At 65.7% G+C, this 19924-nt stretch overlaps 2 protein-coding genes across 2 annotated transcripts; both read right to left on the reverse strand.

Moving 5' to 3' along the window:
* Positions 1-2788: 2788 nt before the first annotated feature.
* OGFR (opioid growth factor receptor) lies at positions 2789-10797 on the reverse strand. The gene is made up of 7 exons (XM_042979970.1): positions 10583-10797; positions 8073-8141; positions 7369-7447; positions 6470-6548; positions 5436-5502; positions 4741-4889; positions 2789-4039 (listed from the first exon to the last, which is right to left on the reverse strand). The coding sequence occupies exons 1-7, from the start codon at positions 10754-10756 to the stop codon at positions 3115-3117; spliced, it is 1542 nt and encodes a 513-aa protein (XP_042835904.1). The 5' UTR covers positions 10757-10797; the 3' UTR covers positions 2789-3114.
* Positions 10798-15077: 4280 nt separating this feature from the next.
* Positions 15078-19281, reverse strand: LOC102958752 (MRG domain binding protein). The gene is made up of 5 exons (XM_042979971.1): positions 19067-19281; positions 18330-18451; positions 16270-16351; positions 15882-15956; positions 15078-15451 (listed from the first exon to the last, which is right to left on the reverse strand). Exons 1-5 carry the CDS (start codon positions 19212-19214, stop codon positions 15270-15272), a joined length of 609 nt encoding a protein of 202 aa, XP_042835905.1. The 5' UTR covers positions 19215-19281; the 3' UTR covers positions 15078-15269.
* Positions 19282-19924: the final 643 nt, after the last annotated feature.

Genomic DNA, 19924 nt, shown 5'->3' on the forward strand with positions numbered 1-19924 from the left:
GGCCAGCCTCGGAGTTAAAATTATCCCCGAGACCGATGAGTTACACACATATACCTTTTAGCAAAAAAGAAAGAAGTTCTTTTCACCACTTGAGCCCGGAGCAGGGCGTAGAGAGGGAACAGTCCCGCATTGAAGGGCTCCTTCCGAGAAGGGGCAGCCCCAGCCCCAGCCCCAGCGCAGGGCGACCTCCTCGGGATCCTGAGTGCGACCGAGGCTGCCCAAGGCCCAGCAAGACCCCCGGCGAGGGCGAGCGTCCCTGTGCCGGGGGCCAGACCAAGCCACGCCTCTGGCTCCCGCGCCGTGTCCTGCCATGGGCAGAAGTCTAGGGCCATGCCTGCTCGGCCGGGGGCACCGCCCATGCCCAGGGGCCTCACCCCAAACTTGAGCAATCCTGAGTGGCCCATCCATGTTGCCCATCACTGGCAAAGGGCAGACTCTTACCCAGCGCTCCGCACCCCAAGAGAGGGCAAAGTGGCGGCCTCGGCCGAGAAGGAAGCCCCACCATGAGCCTGGGCCTGAGCACGAGTGCTGGACGGGACCCTGAGGCTGGTGTTGGCTGTTCCCGTTTTTCACAAGATTTGGGCAGCTCAGGGCTCGCCAGATTTAGGCAAACTCTGCTTCCCCCTGGGAAGGCACAGGAACAGCAAGGTAGGGGGCAGCACCTGGGGCCAGGGGCCTCCATGGCCACCCTAGGGGACTCTCAAAACTCCAAGTCACCTACAGGCCCATTGAATTTGCAGGATCTCACACCCCCCCCCTGCCCCCCCAAGATCAAAGAGGTTTTTTCCTGCTTCGTCCTCGAGGATTCTGATGGCTTCCTGTCTTACGTTTAGGTCCTTCATCCATTTTGAGTTTATTTTTGTGTGTGGTGTAAGAAAGTGGTCCAGGTTCATTCTTCTGCATGTCGCTGTCCAGTTTTCCCAGCCCCACTTGCTGAAGAGACTGTCTTTCTTCCATGGGATATTCTTTCCTGCTTTGTCAAAGATCAGTTGGCCATACGTTTGTGGGTCCATTTCTGGGTTCTCTGTTCTGTTCCATTGATCTGAGTGTCTGTTCTTGTGCCATCCCTCTCCTTCTTCCTCCCTCCCTTCCTTTCTTTCCTAGTCAATGCGAGCAGTGGGGAAAGAGTGGCATGCAGAATTCCATCTGTAACTGACCATGGACAATGTGGAAAACTCACAACCTCCGGCCCAGCCTGTAGGAGCTTCATTTCTGTGGGGGGGAGCTCAGGGCTTGCAGGGGGCTGTCGGTTTACCCGGGAGCAGCAGGTGGGAAGCGAAAAGGATAGAGCAGCGAGGCAAGATGACTGCTCACCGCTGGGGTGGACCGGCCGCCCCTCAGGTGCGAGGGTGTGTGTGAATTCCATCCAGAAGGGCCGAGAGACGCTCACAAGAGTTCTTGCCCCCCCCCCCCAGCAGAGTCTGGGTCATCCTAGGACCCCCTCAGACAGCAGGGTGGGGCTTGGGGCCAGTCCCCCCCCCCCCCCCCGGCCCCTGCTGGACCAGACTCAGAGGCAGCCCAGCTGGCCTTCACCCGGGGCAAGGGAATGAAACCCTGCTCCACCCTTCACCCCCAACCCATCCTTAGCTCCACTCAGCCCCCCCCCCCCACCTGTTCCTGCCTTGAAGCTTGAACAGCCGCAGTGGGCTAGGGCTGGAGGAGGCCGGCCAGGGGGTGCCTCACATCTGGTACCACCAGGCAGAACCAAAGCATCACCCGTGTTTCGGGCCATCACTCTCCGTGATGCTTGGTGGGTCAGAGCCAAGCACGGACCCGTCCCCCCAGAGTTGCTCCAATGGGATTTTCCTTCCTCTCTGGGGTTCCAGCTGCCCCACCGAACCTTGCTCCGTACTGGTCTACACTGAGGACTCTGACCGCTATGGGCTCACACTCATCTTGGTGCCTTAGTTTCTCCCCTCTGTGGTGGAAACGGCATCACCGACCAAACCGGAGTTCAGGCACCTGGGGTCCTACCCCTCCCAGCAGATCAGGGGTGGGGGGGGGGCGGGGAGGGGAGCCAGCAGCCCAGGACGTACGCCTCCCCAACTCCAGCTCTGGGGAACATCAACTCAGGGGCCCTCCCTCCCAATGACTTCCAGTTTGTACAGCCCTCCCTCCAGGACGGGAGCGGACCGTCAGCTCTTTTTGTGAGAATGGAGCCCAAGTCGCAGCTGGTAACTCTCGGGGTGAACCGTGCTCCCTTCTCCCGTCCCCAGGAGAACTGTGACCTTTGTCACTTCGCTTGTTCAAAGGCAAGCGCGTGGCCCTCGGCAGTCTCCTCACCCCACTGGTGTCGGCGCAGAGGAGCCAGCGTGTCAGGAAGGGGGATCCTGGCCTGAGCCAGCCGCGACTCGAGGAGCGGGAGGTGTGCTGTGCCCACGCCAGGGCAGAGGGTCCGGAGGCCCCGGGGAGGCTGTGTCTTGAGGCAAAGGGCTACCAGGGTAGGGACAGAGGGCACGGAGCCAGAGAACGCCGCCGACCTTGCTCCCCAAGGCACGACACTGTGCCCCATATCAGCGTGGGCACAGGTCCCGTCCCGACCCGGGCCACGCCACGCCCCTGCTCCTCCCGCTCAACCCACCCAAGGGGGCTGCGCGTGGGTCCCCAGACTTAAACTAGTGACAAAGGGCAGCCAAGGGACAGAGCGCCCGGCTCCAGAGGCCCCGGGAGGCTGCATGGTCAGGGTGCTCGTGTGTTGGGGGGCGCCCAGGGGACACCACCCCCGGACTCCCGAAGAGCAGTGCTCCTCCCCTGCCCACTCACGGGACTGCTGCCCATGTCCAAACACTCAAAGTCAAATGAGTTTATTCAGAAAAGGTTTCGGCACCAGACTAAGAAAATGAGCCCCCATTCCCACCCCCCAGACCCTTGAGGGCCAATTTACAAAGATGGGGGGGGGGGCGGTGGCTTGGAGGAGGGAGGCAGGAAGTGAGCTGGAGGTAAGGATCCCCAAGTCCCTGGCCTTCCCAGAGGGGGGATCCGCTCCTTCCACGGCTGCGGTGACCAGGAGGGACAGACCAGTACTGCTCCGTGCTGACAACCGCTGACCACGTGGCTCCCCAGACCCGTGGCAGTGGCAGGACGGAGGGCAGGATGCCCAGGCGGCCCGTTCCCTTAAGGCTTTCTGGGTTTGGCCTCAGGCCCCGCCTCTGCTTCCCTATCTACCGAGGGTCCCGCGGGGGCTGAGCTCCCAGGGGCACCCTGCTCTAGCTCTGCCAGGCCACCGGCCTCCTCCACCCCGTTATCCTTCTCTCTGGCCTCGGGGCACCCTGGCAGGGCGCAGCGCCGGGCGGGGGCTGGGGGCTCGGCCCCACCACCGGCACCCACCGAGTCGCCGCTCCCGGGGCCCTGGTCCACCTTCCTTCTCTTCCTCACCTCCTCCACCACCTTGGCCCCCGGGGGGGGCTGGGGGCAGGACTGCTCGGCCTCCCCCGGGGCCCGGCTGCCCGATTCCTGGGTCCCCCCGCTCAGGCCGCCCTGGCTGAGGGCGCAGCCCTCCAGGTTCAGGGCGATCTTCTCCACGTCCGAGGCGCTCTGGCCGCCCCGTTCCCCCGGGGCCTGCTCCCGCCGGCTGGCGTCCAGCTTCCTCTTCTTGTTCTCCTTGGGGCTCGGGGGCTCCGGGCCCCCCTCCCCGCGGCCCCCCGCCTCCCCTTCCTGGCCCCCGGCCCGCCCCGGAGCGCCGGTCTGGCCCCCCGCGGCGCCGGCCCCGGAGAGGGGGTCCGGGGCCCCGGGGCTCCCCTCCCCCTCCCCCGCGGGCAGGGGTGGCCGCAGCCTCCGCAGCTTGTCGTGCGGCCCCCACACGAACTTGCGGCGCGGCCGGAAGTGCTCCCAGGCGAAGCGCAGCAGCTTGCGGCGCTGGCGCGGGCAGCGCACGGTGAACACGAAGTAGTCCAGGGCGCTCTGGCGCACGGCCGGCAGCTCCTGGCGCACCAGCGTCTCCTCCAGGAAGAAGCGCGCCAGCGGCGCCTGGTAGCGCTCCAGGCCCAGCTCGCCCAGGGACTTGAGGATGCGCGTGATGCGGAGGTTGTTGTGGCTGTGCCTGGGGCCGGGAAGCGGGGGGGCGCTGGCGCGGGGGGCGGGGCGCCCCGCCAGGGCCCTCCCTCCCTCCTCCTCCTCCCCTCCTCCTCACTTCCCTCCCCCCTCCCCTCCTCCTCCCTCCGCCAGGCTCCGTCCCACCCTCTCATCCCCCTGGCGCCCTCCCCCTCCCTGTGCCCCACCCCAGTCCTGGAGAAAATGGCCTGTGTGCTGGACCCTGCAGGTGGGGATCCTGATGCATCTTTTAGAAGGGGGCTGCCCCCTGGGCCCCGAAGGTCTCCCCCCACCCCCCCGCATGGCTGGAGAAGAGCCGGAGGGGGACCCCCCCCCCCCCCAGCACGGGACCTGTTACCCACGTGCAGGGGCACTGGTGTCATCAGCAGACCCACCCCCTTTACCTCCTCCCCATCCGGTGCCTCTCACCAGGGAGGAGGAGGGCCGTGCCTGCCAAGGTGAGGGTGCTATGGGCATCCTGGCCCACACCCAGGCGGACCCAGCGCGGCAAGCAGTGAAACTGACCGGCTCTCACGCCCCTATCAGTGGCACCACCCCCACCCTGCAAACACGGAGGGTGTTCAGAGAGCCTTTAGTCACTTGCCCGAGTGGCCCTGGAGTCCCTCCTCCGCCGAAGCGCTCCCCCCACACCTGTCTGAAACCTAGCAGCCCCATCCTCCTCGGCCGTGGTGGGGGAGGGGCGGTCCTCACCAGTTGAGGTTCTGGAAGCGCTTCTGGTAGTTCTGTGCTCGGCGCACCTGACCCGAGCTCCTGTCTTCTAGCTGGATCCCGTAGAACCCCAGCATGAGCTCGTAGGCCTGCACAAACCGCTCCCTGACCTCCTTGCAGCTTTTAAATGCCTGGAACACACCCCCGAGGCCGGTGGGGAGCCCAGGGGTCGTCACCCATACATCCGGCTGGCCAACGCCCCCTCGGGCCCTGATTCTTCTAAAGGGCTGGACTCAGACTTTCAGGGTAAAACGCCAGGGTGCAGGAGCCCGGACAGGAGTGAACGATGAACCTCTCTAAGCTGCCTCAGAGTCTCACTGGGGCCTGAGGCCCCGGCTTCACCCCCAGGGGAATCTAGCTCCTGGGAATCACGCGCCCCCACCCCCCACCCCAGGGCTGAGCACGTGGCAGGAAACACGTCCTGTCCCCCGCCCCCCCCCCCCCCCCAGACCCTCTTGTCCCTCCAGGAGCGTCTGCTCCAGCCCCAACCAGGTGTGATGAAACTCCGGTCACCATGATTCTGCTCACAGCCCTGGCTCTGGGCTCCCCAATTGGAGGCAAAGTGCCGGAGAGAGCCAGATTTCTCTAGAAGCCTGTGAGAGCACCAGGGGCAGAGGCAAGGGCCAGTGCGGAGGGGAGGGGCTCCCCGGGACGGCTTCCCAGCGATCAGAGCTCACCTCAACCTCCCGGAGCGTGAGGGGCTTGGCATGCCAGTTCACTCCAGGTTCACGCAGAGGAAACAGCCTGTGGGAGGCACGGTTACAGGTCCGTCGGCGGCAGGCACGGGCTCCCAGCCACGGCGCACACCCGCGGTCCCGGGAGGCTCACCAGCCTCTCTGGGCTCACGGCTCAACTCTAGGAGGGCCTGGCTGGATGACCATGTGTGTGCGCTCTCACAAGGCAAAGCCGAGGCGTGAGGGGGGGAAGGCTGCAGGGAACCTGTTACGGGCCAGGGCACCCGATGGGTGCACACACGACTAGAAGAGTCGTGCGCGTACTCGGCAGCGAGCCGGTCTGCCAGTGCTGCCCAGGGCGTTCCAGGCAGTCCTCCTAATTCTTAGGTTCTCCTTGCGTCTAGCCGTCAGTGCTGCACAACTATCCCCCACGATGCGCTGTGCCCAGGAAAAGGCCCCCGACGTGCCATTTTCAAACGCACTGTGTTTGTGGGGCAGCGTCAAGGCTCTCCAAGGTAGCCATGCCGGCAAGGATCACCTCAGGCCACTGTTCGAGGCCTGTCACTGTCAGTGTCCAAGGGACTCTGCGGGCCCACGAGGCCTGTTGGCACCGGGGCCCGTCCCATCCCAGCAAGCTGGCCTGTCTGAGGCTCTTCCTGCGCCCCACGCCCACCTACAGCCTCAGAGGCTGCGCACCACCGCTGCCCTGCCCCGCCGAGGCGGCCTGCCCAGTAAACCCCGCCCCACTGACAGCACCTGCTCGGTAAGCCCCGCCCCACCGACGGTGCCTTCTCATAAGCCCCGCCCCGCCGACGGTGCCTGCTCAGTAAGCCCCGCCCTACCGAGGGCGCCTGCTCAGTAAGCCCCGCCCCACCGACGGTGCCTGCTCGGTAAGCCCCGCCCCACCGAGGGCACCTGCTCAGTAAGCCCCGCCCCACCGAGGGCCCCTGCTCAGTAAGCCCCGCCCCACTGAGGGCCCCTGCTCAGTAAGCCCCGCCCCGCCGACATTGCCTGCTCGGGAAGCCCCGCCCACTCACCACTGGATGTAGGAGTGATTCTCTTCCAGGACATCGTAGTCCTCCCTCCAGTTCTGAAGAATGTCTTCAATGAAACAGCCTGGGGGCCCCACGGGGATAAGTCAGTGAGAAGCTGCTAGAAGTCCCCCCACTTTCCCTCCCCTCCTCTGTTGAGGACCTCGGGGCTCTGAAGCGTGTGTCTGTGTCATGTGACCGTAACCCTCCCCAACCGAAGCCCTCGGTTTCTTTGCAGTCCGACACGGGCTCTCCGTTGCTGCCTGAGCACGGACCCGAGTGAGAAGGGCCACGCTGGGCTCGTTGGGCCGGAGGGCCCAGGAGGACATGGGGTCCCAGACCCCCACCTGCCTTTGCAGAAAGGGGGCCTCACCGCCCCCTCCAAACCACAGCTGGTTAGCTGGAACCCGACCTCAGACAGAACCTCCAGCGGAGCCCCACCCCCCATGGCCTGGCCTCCTGTAGGGCGGCCACTGTTTCCAAGGGCCAGTGACTCTCTGAGGCCACGTGTCCTCTGCTGCAATTGTGCTGCGTTGTAGTGGGAAGGCGGCCACGCCTGAACGAATGCGCCTGGGTGGCTTCCCACGGACTCTCCCTTATGGACACTCACAGTTGAATTTCGTGTCACTTTCACAGCACAGAACATTTTCCACCTTGAGTTGTTTCCAACCACTTGGAAATGGAACAATCACTCTTACTCGCCAGTTTACACGTGCGGCTTTCCCACCAAGGCAGCAGTAGTGAGCGACACGGCCCTTCCCAGGGCGTCCCCGCAGCAGCCTGCAGGGGGCGCTGCGGGGCAAGCCGAAAACCGCGGGCCCAACAGGAAGCCGTCCCCAACAGGGTCCCAGTGGGGCCACAGACGCCCCCCGGGACAGGGCGCAGGCGGCCCAGCAGACGCGCACCGTTGGGCAGGAACCGGATCTCGTTTCTGTAGAAACTCAGGTTTGGCATGTCACCGTTGCCATCCCGTTCTATCAAATCCTGAAGGGCCAGAGAAAGTTGCGGTGGAGACATCTCCAGAAATAGGCTGCCTCCGAGGGCCCCTCACACTAGAACGTTCGGGGAGCGGGCGTCCGCTCCTGGGCCCGTGAGCCTCGACATCCTGAAGGCTGGCGAAGACCCGAGTCCCCGGCCGGGGCCCCTCGCCCCGCAGGCGAGGACCAGCCTCCGCACTGGGAGGACAGCAGCTCGCTCTGACCGCCACCTTCCCTCCTCACCAGCGCGGGCCGGGCGGCAGGTCCCCTCCATCTGTACCCCTAAAGTAGCCTAGGGGTTGGCTGACACTCACAGTGCAGAGGGCAGGGGCGAGGGCCACGGAACGCCACCGACATGGGCCCCGACCCGCGGACCGACACACGGGGCCACGTGTGGCTGCGCCACTAGCTGGCGCTGCTCCCCTGCTCTAAAGGCTCCGGGACAGAGGCGGTCCTCATCACCCCCCTCCCCCGGGGGGGGAAGGAGCCGCAGTCCCAGGTGGGCCCTGGGACCTCGTCTGAGGAGGGGGGTGACGGGACGTCTTGTCCCGATGGCCTTCTCCCGGCGGAGGGCGGGAGACTCCGTCCCGGCCCGGCTGCCGAGGTGTGCGGGCGCCGAGGCGGCTACGTACCGGGTAGTGGTGCCGGTACCTGCGTGTGTCGCGCGCCGCTCGCCAGTTTCGGGACCCCGTCGTCCTGGCCTGGGGAGAGAGGAGATGAGTGAGACCCCTAGGGGAGGCCCACCCCAAGCCAGCCCCTGTCCCAGGAAGGGCAGCACGCACGGGGTCAGCTAGCAACAAAACCGGAAGGGACCAGAATGGGAGGAACAAGCCCTGCCCCCTGCTCAGCCCCCGCGGCCCGCCCCCGCTCCCAGGATCCCAGGCTGACCGGCACGTTCTTGGGGTGCAGCACCGTCCCCAGGCCCTGGCCTCACTGCCTCCTCCGGTACTTGCCGGCTAAGTCCATTTGGACCGCAGCCCCAGGACTTGCCCCTGGTCCCCCTGCCTTCGCCAGTGCTTTCTCTGTGTACGGTGCTCTAAGTTGTCACAAGGCTTGTGTCTCGAAGGGCCGTGGCCTCCCGGCCTACAGCCCCAGGAGGGGCCCCAAACACTTGCCTGACGAAGAGATGAATGACCAAGGCCCAGGGAACCAGCCTGGCCCCCGCCCAACGCCGCAGACCAGACCCCGTGTCTCCGGGCCTCCGGCCCTATGCGAGAGCCTGCGCAGGGAGACACAGGGGCTCCTCGCTGCCCCCCAACACCTGCAGCCCCTATCTCTGCAGGCCAAGCTCCCCGGGTCCTGGGAGGGATAGAAGGTAACTTCACGGCTAGGATGCTGGGTAAAGGTGGCTTCACCCACCCTCTTATAGGGTGGGAGGCGTGAGCGAGGTTGAGCCTGGCCTGAGGTCCGACAGAAGCCGGGGCAGGAGAGAGGGCCCAGGCAGGTATGGCCTCTGGGCATGACTCCACAGGAGACCGACCGCTCGTCCCAGGGAAACACCTGGGTCCAGGACCCTGGAAGGAGCACTGCAAGGGGTGTCAGGAGGCCACAGGCCTGTCACTGTGTCCCTTGGCTCTGACCCCCTCCCCACTCCCCAAGATGCTCCAAATGGTTCTGAGCTCCAGCAGGGGCCTGGGGGTGCCTCTCTGCCCAATTTATAGACCAGGGCCTGCTGGTGATGTTCTTGCCTACCAGCCAAGGGCCCGAGGAGACACCGAAACCCAGCAGGAGCTGGCCCCACTCACCATCCCCAGGTCAGCCCCACGGGTGCACAGAAGACACAGCCCAGGACAAGTACCAGACAGCTGGGCCCCGTGTAGAAGTCAACGACTGTGGCGCCTCTCAGTGGCCGAGGGGCCAGCGCACTGCTGTAGGAGTGGGGCTCACAGAGCTACAGCAAGGACGGCATCCTCTCTCAATACGTGCCCCAGCCGGCGGGCATCTGCCACAGAAGAGCCAGATCCCTGCCCGGTGACCCCTGGCCACTGCCCAGCCTGCTGCCTCCAGAAACTCATGCCTGCCCCAAACACCATAGATGTGCTCCGCCTTCTGGCCTCCCTGGCAGGCCCAGGAGCCCGTCTGGGTCCCTCTCCCTGACCAAGACTTCACCACACAGCCAGCTAAACCCCAAACCAGAGCTCTCCTCTGTCTGGGGGAGAATGCAACCCAGAGATCACACGGGATGGAATTCAAGGCCCCACAGACACGATGCCAATACATCATCCTCCAAAAGTGACAGCTGTCACCTAAGTCCCGATAACACCTAGAACCCCAGCTGGGACCACCCTGCACTGGGACAGAATGTGAGGCTCAGGGAGTACCGGCCCCTGGTATTGAGTGACCCTAGTAACAAAAGTAACCAGTGGTAATGAGAAGAAAATAAATCCGTGGCAACAAAAGTAACCGATCGTAACAAGGAGTATCACCAGTGAAGACAAAAGTAACTGCTGGTCACCTAGGTAATCAGTAGTAACAAAAGTCACAGCTGATAATGACAAATCAGCAGCCATAACTGCCAGTAGCTGGGGCGAGCAGCCCTGGCTCAGGCAGGTCACATAAATGTGGCCTCCAAGGCCACTCTCGAGAGGGTGGGAGGTCCCAGCGGGTGGGCGCTGCACCCAGCGAGGAGCGGTGGGGGTGAGGCGGGCCGGGGGTGGGAGGGAGCAGGGCGGGGCAGAAGCAGGGGGCACCCAGAGGCAGAAAGGCAGGCAGAAGCAGGCGGCCAGCACGGAGAGCTGGGATCTATTCAGAGGACAGAGCCAAGGGCCCGGAGGCGGGAAGTGACAGAGGCGAGTCCAGAATGTGCCCAGGGCATCCGCTTGAGGAAGTATCATCACACCGCACGGATCTGAGGGTGGCCCTGGATCTCCCTGCAAGGTCCCCCCACGGGCTGGGCCGGAGCTGGGAGGCGCGGGACGGGGCGGGCCTCAGGGTGTCCAGCGATCCTGAGGGGGGCACCAGGGGGCCTGGGTCGGGGAGAGGGCAACAGCTGGAGAGGGAGAGCCAGGCCCCAAGCCGGGTGTCCGGGGACCGGGAGGGGGGGCGGCCTTCCCGGAGCGGGGCCTCACCCCCACCTCGCGGCGGCCGGGCGGGCGCCACCCGGGGCTGGGCGCTGGGTCCCCGGCGCGCGTCGAGACTGCACCTGGAGCGCGCCGGGCCGCGCCGCCGGCGCGTCCTCTTCGTCCTCGTCCTCGTCCTCCGCGTCCGCGTCCCCTGGGGCGCCGGCCTCGCCGTCCTCGTCGCCCCCAGCGCTCGCGCCCTCGCCGTCCTCGTCCTCGTCCTCCTCCCAGGTCGAGTCGCAGTCCGGGTCGTCCATGCTCGGGCGGCGGCGGGACCCGCGCTCCGGCGGAAGCGAAAGTGAGCGAAGGAGGAAGCGCGGGGGAGGGCCGGGGGCGGGGCCGGGGCGGGATCGGGGCGGGGCCGGGGGCGGGGCCGCCGGCGCCGTCCGCCCCGAGAAGGCCCCCCACGCTCCGAGGACAGCCCCTCCCCGAGAACGTCACTCCGGAGGACGCCCGCCCCCTTCCTCGCTGGGATTGCCCCCAGGGTGTCCCCCCAGGACCCCCCTACACGATATCCCTTCCCTTTGGGAGAAGACACCTCCCCCAGGATGCCCTCTGGAGTATACCGGCTCTACAGGTATGTCCCTGGAGGATGCTCATCCCAGAGAATCACCCCAGAATGCCCCTGAGGACAACCTCCCCCCAGAGGAAGACGCCTACCTGCTGGAAACCCCCTCCTCCAGAATATCCCTCTTCCCAGAGGACGTTCTCCTGGAGGAAGTCTACCCACCCCCTGGAGGATGCCCACAGGAGGATGTCCCTCCACAGGGCTGACCCCAGGAGCATAACCCCTGGGAGCTGTCCTCCCCAGAAGGGAGGCCCCCCCAGGATGCTCCCACGCGGGATGCCCTCCAGGTGTAGGCTGGGGCTGTGGTCTCATGAGAGGCTCCTTTGGAGAGCAGTCTGCTTCCACGGTCCCCCAGACTGTGGGCAGAAGTCATTCTCGGCCAGTAGGACACGGATCCGCGTGTCCCTTCACAGACGGTTCACAAAGGCCAGCAGGAGGGTCTCTTTACAGTGTGCTGGGAGTCGTCTGCACCGTCACTGTGGGCCTGGCCTCTGCCCCTTTGCCACAACCTATCAGCCGTAAGGTAAGGTGCTGCCTAGAGGGAGGGGACGCATGAATGACTGGGTGACTGGGGTCATCCTGAGGCTGCTCAACACAGGTGGCCCTGGTTAAACATCCCCTCGGGGGCCTCTCTGGGCGCTGGGGGCAGCCGGCGGTGGCCGCCCTCTTCGCACACATTGGCGTGTGTCAGACAGCTGAAAATCACCTGCAGTTGCAAATTCCCCAGTGACCTCCCACAGATTCCCTTAATCTGTGCCCTCACACCTGCTGGTGGCCGCGGGAGTTCCAGCAAAGTTGGAGACCCGCCCCTCAACATGCAACTTGGGAGTGGCCCGCCCAGGTAGTATTTGGACTCTGTGACGACCGTGCACCTTCGGTGTTTCACAGCATTTTAGCTAAAACCAAAGTCTGGCCTTCTGACGGATCTAGCCAGGAGGGTAACTCCCGGGGTCGACGGGGTAGAAGGTGAAGGCCAAACCCAGCCCCCTGGGGTCGCTGACCTCTCCCAGCTCTGCCAGCGGCCCCTGGGCCTCAGGGCTGCCTGTGACAGCTGAGAGGGAGCACAACCTTCCGACCTTGGCTGTGGGCACAGCTGAGGGCCCTTCTTGATGCCGGCCGTCCTCATCCATTCTCCGGGTACAGTCTCACCTGGCTGGAGCCTGTGTACACACGACCTCACTCTCTAAGAGGACGGAGGTGCCCCCCCCTCCTCCGGAACGGACATCTGGGCATTTCTGTAAAAGGTCTGCCACCCGTGGGCAGGCTAGGTTTCCTGGGCAGCGGGCAGCCGCCACGCCTCTGGCGGGGGCCGCGGGGGCGGATGGCCTCCCCCACCCCCTGGGCCTCACCTCCCGCTTGCCTGACTTGCAGGTGGCCCCGCGAGGCCCGGCCAGGACATCGGGCAGATGACACCGGGAGGCCCTGACGCAGGTGTCTGCATTCCGGGGGCGGAACGCAGGGGTTTGGCTGCTCTGAGGGGCACTGCGGCGGGGAGGCTGTGCCTTTCCACGGGCCGAGCGGCAAGCCTCCCCGCCGCTGCCTCCCACCGGGGCCGGGACGACGGACCCTCCCAGACGCTGCCCGACTTCCGCTCCACAAGGAAGAGTCACCCCGAACAGCACCTCTGGCTGCTTTTGTGCAGTTTGCCTGGGGCCCCGCAGGGCGCGTTAACCCGGGAGCCCAGATTTCTGCTGCAGAAGAAGTCTTGTGCTGCGTCCTCCCCTCTGCAGCCTGGGGACGCCCGCTGTGGGCTCAGGGCTCTGGACAGCTGGCCGCCCAGGCTGGGGCGGGGCTGAGCAGGGGTGGGGGGCAGGACTGGGGGGCGGGCCAGGGGGGCCGGGGCGGGGCCCAGAGGAGCGACGGCGGCGCGCTCGCTCGGTTCCTCCTCCTCCGAGCACCGGCAGTAGGTGGCGCGCCCCAGGGTGGCCCTGCCCCCGGTGGAGGAGTCTTGCAGGAGCTGGGCGGGGGCAGGTTCAGGTTAGACCTGCCTTAACGTTTTCCTCAGGCAAAACCAGTTGCAGCCTCGTTGTTTGGCCAAAGCCCCACGCCCTCCCGCCCCGCCCCGAGGGAGCCCCGCTGCGTCCCGTTGCTGCCCTATCGGTACGCACTTGGGAGCACACTCTCCTGCATCAGCCCTGGGGGCCCTGGGCTGGGCCAGAGCAGGGAGGGCTGAGGCCGCACCCACCTGTCCCCGCCCAGGGAGGCTGCGCCGTCCCGTTGTCGACGACCGGCGTCCTCAGCGCGAAGCACCTCCCGGAGGTTTCTGGTCCCGGGTCAGTGGCGCCTGTGTCTCCCAGGGTCCTGCAGCCGCTCACACTGGCTTCTCCCCAGCGCCTCTCCTCTGTCACACTCCGTCTACCTACGTGGTGGGGGCACAGCTGTTCCCCATGTCACAGAGTGGACCCCTAGGCCAGGAGAGGGTAGTGCGGGGATGTGAACTTGACCTGCACAGGCCACACGCACCACATGAACCGGACCCCCTGTGTGAGCCTCACCCCGGCTGAGGACTCCGGCCTCCGCAGGCCTCAGGGCGTGGGGAGTGGCCCCAAACCGGCACCTGGGGTGGGGGGCCATCTACCTTGCTGGGCTGGCCTTGTGCGCCCCTCCCCCCACATCTCCTGGAAGGGCAGCGAATGTTCAGTCATTAGGAAACAGGTTTGACTTATTGACTAGGCTTTTCCAGCATGTTCTGAGGTCCCTGAAGATCCTGCTCCAGACCAGGGTCTACGTCTGTAAGGGAAAGACCCCCGTCTTCATAGACAACGTTTGCCCCGTGGCCCTGACGGTTCTGACTCCCCAGGGACCAGGCTCCTCTCGGGCAGCAGGGTCCCAGCGACAGAAGCCGGCGCAGAGTGGGCCTTGAAGGAGGGCTGCCGGCGATGTGCTCCAGGCCCTGCGAGAGACGGCGGGCCGGGTAGAGCAGGCCAGCCTGCATGGGGCGTGGGGCACCGGGTTCCTGCCCTTGCCTGGTGGGCCGAGGCCCGGCCTCCTGCTCCGAGACGGTGGGGGGATTCAGCTTCCTGGTGACTTGTCCAGATGAAGGACCCGGGGTGCGGAGGTCAGCCGGGACTGAGGGCGCACCCTTCCTGCTCTGCCGGGACTCTCCTGTGCGGAGAACAGACTGGGCCCCGAGACTCGCGTTGCCAGAGGATGAGCTCCCAGACGTCCGGGCTCAGCCAGCCACTGGCTCTGCCTTGTCCGCCGTCCGGGCATTTCGTATCTGAAGGACTTGTCACACTCGACCACATTTCCACTCTGGCCCGATTTCCTGTTGGTCGTCAATACATTGTATCGAGGGAATGCTACGAAGCCCACTGAGTGTAGGCTGTGGTTATAATCCTTGGAAAAATAAACACTTCCTACCGTAAGAAAAGGGAACTTACTTTGGTATCAAAATCACGAGACTCCAGGCTGCTGCTTTTGTGCTTTAATATTCCGCACTCAAACGAAAGTATTTCAGGCAACCCTGGGCCCCGGCGCCCCTTCCCTCCACTCACTCATTTGGTCTGTTTGCAAGTTACCGGAGGATACAAAAATAGCCGCTACAAATCCTCTGTTTCTGGCATATAAAAACTGAGCGAAAAGTGTCTCAGCAGTCATGACCTTAGCACAAAACATCTCGGGAAAAATACAACACAGGTTTCACTTCTGCAGTGTTGTTTTCATACAAAACACTAGTAAAATAGGCTTCTTAAAAATTAAATAGTGAAATACCGCCAAATTATATACATCGTTACAGTACAAGCGAATGAGGCAAAACGTCCAGTTCTCAGTTTCTCAGGTGGGGCGACGGTCCGCCACGGGCTGGCCTGAGTCTCTCTCCCGACGGGGCAGCCGGTTAGGAAGAACGGCCAACAGATGGACAGACGGACAAACGGGCAGCACTGAGCTGCCCGGCAAGACCAGCGCTCCCCAAGGACACAGCAAGAACGGACTTCCTGCTCGCTGGTCCAGGTCTCCTTGTCCGTGCCCCTCGCCCTGCTCCGCGGGGCCTGGACCGCAGCCCGGCCGGCGAACTAGCACGGCTGGAGCTGACCCGGCGTCACGGGAGGACGGGGAGCGGGAGGACACGCCCCCGCGGGAGGCGGTCGCGGTCGGGCCCTGTGGGAGCCACAGGGGCGGCGGGCTGGGGGGGCGGGGGGGGCGGCGCGTCCGGCCCGGTGGCCGCTGTCCCCCTGCCCTGTGCCGGGGCCGAGCGGCGTCTACGTTCGGCGCCGCTTGGCGGCGCTGGGGCTGGAGGGGTTGCTGTTTGCCGTCAGGACTTTGTCGGTGACGCGGCTGCGCTTCCGCTTGTCCACCCCCTCCTTGGAGCCCAAGTCCGAGGGGTTCTTGTCTTTGCTGGCCTTTTCCGTTGCTTTGCCCAAGCTTCCTGAAGACGAAAAAACTGGGAGACAAAATCATTTGGCTAAAAACAGAATATCCAGAATTTTACTTCCTCTTCCCGCTCAGTCATAAAAAGCTGCATCTACACACACGACGCTCCGAGCTGGGCTGCCGTGTGGCCCGCGGGCGGCTGGGTCCTCCTGAGGACCCGCCGTCCCTGCCGCGTGGAGCGTGTCCCCTGCACCCGCACCCCCTGCACCACGCACTTTACGTCCAGCGGCCCGGGTGCCAGTGCCCCGGGCCGCCGCGGGGCTCGCTCGCAGTGTGGGCCGTGCACCAGGCCAGGTTTGCCCAGCAGCTCGCGCCCAGGCGGGTGGAACCAGACAGCGCAGCTCCGGCCCCGGGCGGACTCAACGCGCGGGCTGGGGGTGCGGAGCCGCCCGGCTTGCTCCTGGGGCCCAGGGCGGGGTCGGGGGGCGCTGCCCACTCACCATCGTCCGCCCCGTTGTGGGGGTCCACATCTTCCTTCATTTCCTCCTTCATCTCTTCTTCAATGACCACTTTTCCTGTGGGGCGACAGCTGACGTTTACCAAAACGGTGGGAGACGCGGCCCTGCCCAGCGCTGCGGACGGCTCAGGCCGGGGACGGCTGTGTGTGTGCTTCTCAGCTGCCGCCAGGCCGCTTTTAAAGAGAGCCCATTGTTCTTGAACAAGTTCCCGCCAGTCCCCAAGACTCCCCAGACCTCCCAGTCCACCTGGGCCAAGAAGCACCCCGCCGGCAGCCCTCACTCCTCCCCGAGGCTCGTGCCCTTCACCCGACGCCACCGCCCTCGGCCCACGTCCTCCTTAATTCCCGAACCTGACCCGCCTGAGTCTCACCTTCTCGGACTTCGTGAATGATTTCTTCCGGAAGGACGAAGTTCCTCTCGGGATTTGGGAATGGAAGAATCTCAGATTCGTGCTGACGGCAAGTAGGGCGATTTTTTAAAGAAACAAAGAAAAAAATGTGATTTCAGTAAGTCACCAAAAACGTGTAAGAGCCAACTTAGGAGCACCTGAGGAGCAAGCACACGGGGGGGGGCCGGTCCCCGAGAGCCGAGGGGGAGGGCACCAGCGGGGTGAGGACACTTCCTTCTTTCTGCCGGCAGTCTACCGGGAGCTGGGCTTCTCCGACAGGCCGCAGAAGGCAAGGCTATGGCTCTAGCCACCAGGAGTCCAGCCACCAGGAGTCGTCACCTGACCTGAGGCTGGGGCAGCCCCACTTCCCAGCATGCCGTCCCTGCCCCCAGGGCAAAAGCAGGCTACGGCTGTCCTGCTGACCTGTCCCGCCCCCTCCCCACGAGGTGACAGTGACAGTGGAGCCCGCAGACACGGAGGTGCCGGACAGGAAAGCTACTGCCTCGGACACCAGGTGAGGACTACACAGTGGTGCCAGGGACACTGCTTATCAGAGTCCCACTTGCCCTACACGTCACACAGGCCCCATGTGCCAGAAGGGACGAGACCCTGGAGGCACGGGACCACCAGAGGAAAGGAAGGTGAGCTGGCTGAAGGGGTCTAGACAGGGAGGGGCTCAGCGGGAAGGGCCTCCTCTCCGCAGCTCGCAGGCTGTGGTAAAGCTCGGTGCTCAGCCCGCAGACGTGCTTGCGTCTCCTGGAGCTTTGGAAACCCTGTGGCCCTTGGGGCTGCTGGTATCTCCGTGGTGGGGGCCACAGATGCACACTGCCAGGGTCCCGGGTGACTCTGGCATCAGCTCCAGAGGGGCACTGGGGTCCGGAGCGACAGCCTCGAGGTCGTGCCTGGTCCCGCACAAGTAATAGGCCAGACTGAAGTTCCGGCAGAGAGGGGGGACCGGCTGCTTGCCCTGGACTACAGCCTCTGAGAGGCGCCCTGCAGCTCCCAAGTGCAGCGAGGGCCTGGTGCCAGCTGTGTCTGTGTCCCTGGCTGCACTGGGCCAGGGACCCCGCCACCCTCATGTCTGTGTCTTGCTTGGGGCCCCCACTGGCCTAGAGTCACGGCATGGAAGTCTGGGGACCAGGTGACCCCACAAGGTGACAGGTGTGGGGTGAGGCCCCTTCAGGATGACAGCTTGTCCGTGATGAGCTGGTCCCAGCAACAGGGACTTCACTTTCCAGGGTGCTTTCTACAGGCCGGGCATTCAGTCCCCAGAGCACGGCTGTCACCGCTATCTCCTTCCAAGAGTAAGACAAGGAGCTGCGAACCACCTGCCCAAACCCACAGGAAGCAAAGTTGGCACCACGTTCGGGCAAGGAAGGCCTCAGCTGGGTGGGCTGGCGTGGCCCTAAGTCAGCCAGGGGGGCAGAGACTCACCCCTGCCCCGGCACAAGTGCCTACCCCTTTGCTTGCCTGGAGCTCCCACTGCCCCCCAGCCCCAGGGGTCCACACCTCCTCTGAGCTCCTCGACCCCCCATCTCCTGCTGCCACAGAGCCCTGACGCCTGCTGTTCCTCTGCGGGGAATGTCCACTGTCTCCTCTGGCCATCCTGGCTTCCCAGTTGACCTGCCTGCCTTTCGATGAAACTGGCCGGGGGTTCTGTGGCGACAGGGCCCCGGCCTGCCTGGTGCCCACAGAGGCCACCATATTCACCTGAATGTGACTTAGATCCAGTCACCTTCCTGCCTGGCGCGCCGTGGGGCCTCCCGTGTGACTGCCGGGGCCTCACGCCTCCTCCACGGGCCTCAGCTCCGCACTTGTCTCCCCGGGGAGACTTTTGCTAAGCACCCCACATAAGGAAGGCTCCTCGAGGGCAACCAGCTACCCCCACTGCGTTTGTGAGCTGCTTGAGGTGCCTCGTTTGGTTACTGGTGCCCCCCCCCCCCCCGGGGAGGGCCACAGGCCACAGGGCTCCCTGAGGAGCAGCTCGGTCTGGGGCTGGGGGGCCCTGGCCTGAGGAGCAGGGAGGGTGGGATCCAGCTCACCAGTGCCTGCATGTCATACATGGTGCTCAGGTGGTCCCAGATGACCTTGGATGGGACCTGCCGACCAATGTTCTGGCTGAACTTGTCCCGGATACAGATCATGTGGAAGTGCCGATTGACACCTGTGGGAAGAGGGAGTCACCTGTGAGGAGGGGGGAGGCGGGAGGCAGTGAGGGAGCTGGAAGCAGGGGTCAGCAGGGGAGAAGTAAAGATGGGGGCAGGAGGGCGGGTGTAGGAGGTGCAAAAGGAGGGTATTGGGGGGCACGGTGGAGGAGGGAGAGTGGGTGCAGGAGGGGCACAGCAGGGGCCAGGGGGAGGGTGTAGGGGGAGCATCAGGGGCCAGAGGGAAGGTGCAGGGGGGCAGCAGGGGCCAGAGGGAGGGTGCAGGGGCGCAGCAGGGGCCAGAGGCAGGGTGCAGGGGGAGCATCAGGGGCCAGGGGCAGGGTAGAGGGGCGCAGCAGGGGCCAGAGGGAGGGTCCAGGACGGGCAGAAGGGGCCAGAGGGAGGGCAGAGGGGTGCAGGAAGGGCCATAGGGAGGGTACGGGAAGGCGGAGGGGCGCAGGGGAGGCAGGGGTGCAGGAGGGGGTAGCGTCAGCGGAGGTGGGGTGGGTGGGCGCAGGGGTCGGAGGAGGCGCAGGTGGGTGGGCGGACGTGGGAGGCCCCGCCCCGCGCCCCGGCCGTTGCCCGGCCCGCCCCGCCCCCACGCGGGTCCGCGGCCTCGGCGGCGCTCCGCTCACCGACGGGCTTGTGGCCCAGCATGGCGTGGAAGAGGCACACCTCCACCTCGGGGCTCCACACCACCGTCTCCTCGGCCGGGCTGGTGGCCGCCTCCCCCGGCCCCTTGTCGCCCGGCGCGCCGCCGCCGCCCACCTCAGCCTCCCCCATGGCCCGGCCGCCCAGCGACGAGCCCCCGGCGGGAGCGGGCGCGGCCACGGCCTCGGCGCAGGCGCACTTGCGGGGCGGGCGGGCGCGCGCGCGCGGCGGGCTCGCGCTCGGGTTCGCGCGCGGCGCCGGCGCAGGCGCAGCGGAGGGTTGGGCCCCGCGGCTCCCCCTGGCGGCCCGGCCCCGCGGCGCAGCGCGGTCGGCGCGGGCGGGCTGCGGAAGCGCGGGGGAGAGGTTGCGGCGCCTGCGGCGCGGCTCCGGGTGAGGCTCCTCTGAGCTGTGCGCTCTTCGAGGCGGGGCTGCCAGCAGCACGTCCCCGTCTGAGGAGCTTAGGAAGAAGAACGGGCCACTGACAGCGCCTGCCGGCGGGGGCTCCCTGCGACCGCCGCTGCCCCGGCCAGACCTGGCCTTGACCGCGGGCTTCGGTGGGGGCCACCCCCCCCACCGCCGGCCACGGAGGGGGCAGGGCCAAGGCGGGGCAGCCGACATCACCCAATCAGGGCCGCCGACTCCGCCCCGTCCCGCGGACCGCGCCCCGCCCCTCCCCAGGCCCCGCCCACCGCGCTGTCAAGGCGCCGGACCCGCTGCGGCCTGCGCTCCTCCCCTCCCGCCGGGTTGTGGACTCTCGCTCCCGCTGCCGGGACCCCTTCCGGGCAAGGCGCCAAGCGTCTCTAGGCCTCAGTTTCCCCCTCCGTGCAATGGAAGCAACAACG

Source organism: Panthera tigris, chromosome A3 (genome assembly GCF_018350195.1).
Source record: "Panthera tigris isolate Pti1 chromosome A3, P.tigris_Pti1_mat1.1, whole genome shotgun sequence".
NCBI classification, from domain to species: Eukaryota; Metazoa; Chordata; class Mammalia; order Carnivora; family Felidae; genus Panthera; species Panthera tigris.

What these genes read in the sequence shown, in the direction of transcription:
- OGFR (XM_042979970.1), bottom strand. Translation starts at nt 10,756, where the DNA reads ATGGACGACCCGGACTGCGACTCGACCTGGGAGGAGGACGAGGACGAG. An exon ending in TCACGCTCCGGGAGGTTGAG is followed by an intron (nt 4,890 to 5,435) that starts GTGAGCTCTGAT and finishes GGTGTGTTCCAG; the next exon opens with GCATTTAAAAGCTGCAAGGA. An exon ending in CGCTTCCAGAACCTCAACTG is followed by an intron (nt 4,040 to 4,740) that starts GTGAGGACCGCC and finishes TCCCGGCCCCAG; the next exon opens with GCACAGCCACAACAACCTCC.
- LOC102958752 (XM_042979971.1), bottom strand. Translation starts at nt 19,214, where the DNA reads ATGGGGGAGGCTGAGGTGGGCGGCGGCGGCGCGCCGGGCGACAAGGGG. An exon ending in GCTGGGCCACAAGCCCGTCG is followed by an intron (nt 18,452 to 19,066) that starts GTGAGCGGAGCG and finishes CTCTTCCCACAG; the next exon opens with GTGTCAATCGGCACTTCCAC. An exon ending in CCACAACGGGGCGGACGATG is followed by an intron (nt 15,452 to 15,881) that starts GTGAGTGGGCAG and finishes TTTGTCTCCCAG; the next exon opens with TTTTTTCGTCTTCAGGAAGC.